This window comes from Larimichthys crocea, chromosome III, assembly GCF_000972845.2.
Source record: "Larimichthys crocea isolate SSNF chromosome III, L_crocea_2.0, whole genome shotgun sequence".
Taxonomy (NCBI): domain Eukaryota; kingdom Metazoa; phylum Chordata; class Actinopteri; family Sciaenidae; genus Larimichthys; species Larimichthys crocea.
In genome coordinates, this window is record NC_040013.1 from 40,052,986 (window position 1) to 40,057,971 (window position 4,986).

Here is a 4,986-nt window from a genome sequence, read left to right on the forward strand (position 1 = left end):
CTGAGAAAGTGACACCTTCACAATGCTTTGTTAGTTAAAATAGTCGTATATGTATGTACAAGAATAAAAAGAGGACACCTGGGCACATTTAGGGTTTTATTAACTTTCTGTGAAGCACAAATAAGCAGGCAATACAACAAATTAGAAGAGCCACTTTAGCTGTTTTCACATGGAGCAAACATCTGCAGCAATAAAGAGTACAGCAAGCCCCACTAATCAGCCAAGAACTGGGGAGGCACTGTCAACTCTGCTGTCCAACTCCTAAGAGAGGGAAGATAATCATGTTCATGTACTGAGAAAGGCACACAGATATAGGAATCATTTACAGGTTAATCGTAAACAAATCGTGAGACCAGTGAAGATTCTCACCTTTGCTGGAAGCTGGTCAGTGTCAGTCAAGTTCGTGTAAATGAGTTTGTCTGTCGTATTCATTGCAACTGTACTTGTGGACACAGACAAACATTAATTAAGTAATTTAACACACTAGACAACTTAATTAACACAATTTAAAACACTTGAAAAAAATGTATCTCTGTCTCCACAATGTTTTAGTTTAATTTACTCAATAAAAATATCATAATTGTGATGATGAGTTAATAAAACTGTAACAATACGCTTTAATAGTAGCAGCGAGTGTTCTCCAAAATTTTGTCCCACTGGTCAGTGGTTCTCAAACGTTTTTTTGGCTTTTACCCTTCAGATGCTTAAAAAACCTTCATGCTCACAGTTTTTACCAATAATTATCACTGATAGGGGAAGCAAATAATAAAAAAGTATCCACGTTAAATATTAGTGAAATGAAGGTCACCACAATAGGATCAGCAAACCCTGGTTTGTTTATTTTAACCCATTTTACCACATTTTTTGGTTTTATACCCCCTCCACTTTGAGAACCACTAAACTAACATATGAGCTACTGTGTGATTTGTGAAGGTTGCAACAGCAGCCTGAGAGGAAGACTGCCGGAACTTCACTTAGAAAAAAACAACAACAACCAAACACTTATTCTTTATTTTTCCAAAAGATACATCCAATATATATCTATTATAAAGTGTCAGATCTCTATTTAAAGAAAAAAAGTGATTTTATGCTCGTATGTGTCCCCCCTCTACGTTTTGAAACTAAATCTACACTCCTGAATTTAAATAATTGTGTTATCTTGATCCTGTTGGAAGGGACGTAACTTGTTTCTTGTGTACATTGCTAGTGGCATGGTTGAGTGTCCCAACCAAGAACAAACAAACTATACTTGATGCATCAGATCCTGTGCTGTTGTTTTTCAGCACACTTTCATATTTAATATCTGGTTGTAGGGGGAGATGATCTAGGTTTGGAGATGACTAAAGATTTAAGGTTTAAAGACTGAAGGTTAAAACTTTATCATATTTTCATCAGAAATCCTTTGTAATAAAAACATTTTAATTTGAAAAGAAATCTGAGGATTCACCTTTCGGAACGACCTTGAGCATCGTTCGACCCGGTGTTCCTGTTACGTCTGGTGGGTTCTTTACATCACAGAAGAAGGTACCGTTGTCGCTGAACTGAATCGGGCTCAGCTGTATTGAGACGTCATTCTTGTTCATGTCTCCAATAAACTTCACTCTATCTTTATAATCATCTGGTATGATTTCGTTCTCGTTGGAAAAGAGTAAAACCTACACAGAGAAGGGAATTTAGGTTAAACTCTGTCTACTGGAAATGCCAGCTCTAGGACTGTTGTTCAAACTACAGGTTGTACTTCTACATTTTTACATGTCCACCTGATACACTGTATTTGGTGAGGAGTGACATGGCAAGGGTAAGAATATCAGGACAGATCACAGAATCTGATGGGTCACTTAGATACAGTGTAACACCAGGCTCATGAAACTCAAATGAAACCACCAAACTAGGATACGTCCAACAAGGACTTACCAGGTATGGAAGTGTGAACCAGTTATCAGATTGAAACCGATGATAAGTCCAGATCACTGAGGTGGAGTTGCTGACCACTTCGCTCGACTTGAAGGTGCATCGAAGGGTTCCTGTGGTGCCGTTCTGCACAATCACTTCAGGGTCGGTGTGTATTTCAATAGCTGATGTAGGTTTGGTGACTGTTACTGAACAAGGAGATAAAAGAGACGTTTCCTGTATTTTGATTGTCCATGAATGCACCATGGTCTAATGCAGAGGTTTTCAAAAGTAATCTAGACTTCTAGACTTAATCTTCTAGACCAGGGGTCTTCAGCCAGGGTTCTGTGACCCCTAAGGGGTCTGTAAAGGTACTGCAGGGGGTCTGCCAATTTTTGTCAAAATAATTGACAATTTTCACTAAAATAATAATTTGAGAATTAAAAAAAATAACAAAAATGTTGCGTAAACTGCAAGTATTAATATGCAATAAAAATCTACTTTTGACAAAAACTATTACTTTTTTATATATATTATTTAAAAATTATTACATTATGCATGAATGTTTTATCAATCATAAACACATATAGGCTAATAACCCAGTATATAAATATCTTAATAAGGTGAAATAAAAGCTGAGTATAGTAAATATAAAAGTTATTATAGGCCAGGCTTAAAATGTGTAAGTATTACATGTGGGGGGTCTCTGTTCTGTTTGTCTCTCGTCCAAGGGGTCCTTGAGCTGAAAAAGGTTGACTTTATCTTCTAGACAGATGGGCACCCACCATGAGCTGGGTTCTGCTCGAGGTTTCTGCCTCTTAAAGGAGTTTTTCCTTGCCACTGTCGCCAAGTGCTTGTTCATGGTGCCAAGTGTTGGGCTTCAGTAAATAATGTTATATAGAGTACGGTCTAGACCTATGATCTATATTGGACTAAATGGATAAAATTGATAGTGTTAAATCTAATCTTTAGCTATGATCGTCAACAGGTACATTAATTAGCAAGATTGTGAAGAGAACTCCAGTTAGTTAACCTCATTTCCAAATTGAAATTTAACCCAAGGTGGGCTTCAACACTTACCTAAAACAAAACATAGCATCAATAAACGAAGCTTGCAGATGGGATTTGACCATTTTGGCTCCATTTTATTGTTGGAATTGCAGGATTTGTCCCTCTGCTCTGTTTCCAGTCCCTTCAGTGGTTCTTAAACTTCACTGTAAAAACTTGAAGTCACAACCCCCCCAGAATAATCAGGTTGGTGTTCCACCCCCCTAGTTAAAGTCCACCACTGATATAAACCATATATATTTTCCACAAATAATGTGGTAACAGGCTGTAAATAAACATTGACAAAGTGGGCATTGGTGGTGTGTAGACAGTTCAGTGTTCAGTTAAAACAACTGAGGTGAAGCAATGAAACCTGACTGGTTTGCCTTGATGTGAATGCAATCTGTCAATCACTATGCAAACACAACCAAAACACTTTACCAATGGCATCTACCACTGGACTAGTTCAGACTGAAATATCTCACCAACTATTGGATGGCTAGCCTTTTTCTTTTCTTTTTCTTTTTTAACAATCATTCATGGTTGTTAGAAGGATGAAGCCTACTGATCTTAGTGTTCCTCTCACTTTTTCTGTTGCTCCATCAGCAGATCAAAGTTGTGTGCTGTGGAAATATCTCAGTATCTTCTGGATGGATTGGCACAAAAGTTTGTGCAGACATTCATGGTTCCCGGAGGATGAATTCTAATGAGTTGAGTTATACCCTGATTTGTCCTCTCGCGCCACCATGCGGAAGACATTTTTGTTTTAGGAGAAAATGTCTTGCGAACTTTTCTGTCATACATTATTTACTTGGTTAACGCTCAAAATCAGCTCACTTTCACGAGAACTATGACATTGAACATATCTCACATTTAGGGGTTGTTACTGTAGAATTATTGATCTCTATCACATAAAGAGCTTCATTTTGTCTGATGCAATTGAAAAATTAATTACATTCTTATTAGTGTCAGCTAGCATGCTAACATGCTAAACTAAGACTGTGAACATGATGAACATTACGACATCAGCATGTAAGCATGGTGACAGCAGACTCTTAGGTTAGCTACAGACACACTGAGGAAACACTTGTCATTTATACAATTTCCAACCCAAAACTTCAAAGAGGTAAAGGACAAATGTTTGAATTCCCATTATATTTTAATAGTCCTGACATTATGTTTGTAGGGCAAGATCACTAGTTTGTTTTAAATATTGCCATATATATTGTAGATTACACTTTGGTGGTGTGGTGTTACAACATGAAGGGAGAAGATAAAAAGTTCCTCAATGCAAGACAACCAAGTTTTGATTAAAAACTCAAAACACAAATTCAGTGGGCAGAACTTTATGGTAAATATCGTTTAAATTTCATCATTTTCATCATTCAGCGTGCTGCTCATGCCTTTCTTTCAGCTAACAAGTCAAATGACAAGTCAACATTTCACCTTGTTTGTGGACAGTTTGAAATCACACACTAGGATTTGACCGATATGACCTATTTCTAGAGAGCCAACAACCAAAATTCAACAATTAAGTCTGACTGTTTTTAGGACATAAAACCCCCTCAAATTTATAAAGAAAATAAAAGCATTCAAGACTTTGAAATTTTATTCTTGTTGTTGTGATTTACATTTCTGCTGAAACCCATGCTTACACAATTATTTTAGGTGGAACAGATTGCAACTCCTGTAGCTGATTTGTTATTAATTAAAAAAAAAAAAAATGTAGAAACTCGAAACTGGATGCCATTTTATCTTAATATCAGTCAGCAAGCGAGAATATCGGCCTAACCATAGAAAAGATCTTATGTAAAACATGTACGATAACAATGCGTTGATTCATCACATTTACATGGAATGATAAAAAAACTCCCTCTGAAAGCTCAAACTGTGTTCTCGAGTCAGTATTAACATGGTAACAAAAATATTACCAGTTGTGTACAAAAAGAAAGAAAAAAAAAAGTTAAAAAAAAATATCTTTGAAACATTGAATCTGCATTTTGATCATTATGAGCTGAATTATATATATTATTTATTGGAAACAAGACG

At 36.3% G+C, this 4,986-nt stretch overlaps 1 protein-coding gene across 2 annotated transcripts; it reads right to left on the reverse strand.

The window, feature by feature from the left end:
- Window positions 1-82: 82 nt before the first annotated feature.
- On the reverse strand, window positions 83-3,171 carry LOC104919190 (myelin protein zero-like protein 1). Of its 2 annotated transcripts, none has more exons than XM_010731131.3 (5): window positions 2,971-3,170; window positions 1,915-2,099; window positions 1,448-1,655; window positions 370-437; window positions 83-261 (listed from the first exon to the last, which is right to left on the reverse strand). In XM_010731131.3, exons 1-5 carry the CDS (start codon window positions 3,032-3,034, stop codon window positions 217-219), a joined length of 570 nt encoding a protein of 189 aa, XP_010729433.1. In that variant the 5' UTR covers window positions 3,035-3,170; the 3' UTR covers window positions 83-216. The 2 variants fall into 2 exon arrangements, 1 of the variants encoding a protein (XP_010729433.1); XR_797018.3 differs by having other exon boundaries at window positions 230-261; window positions 370-442; window positions 2,971-3,171.
- Window positions 3,172-4,986: the final 1,815 nt, after the last annotated feature.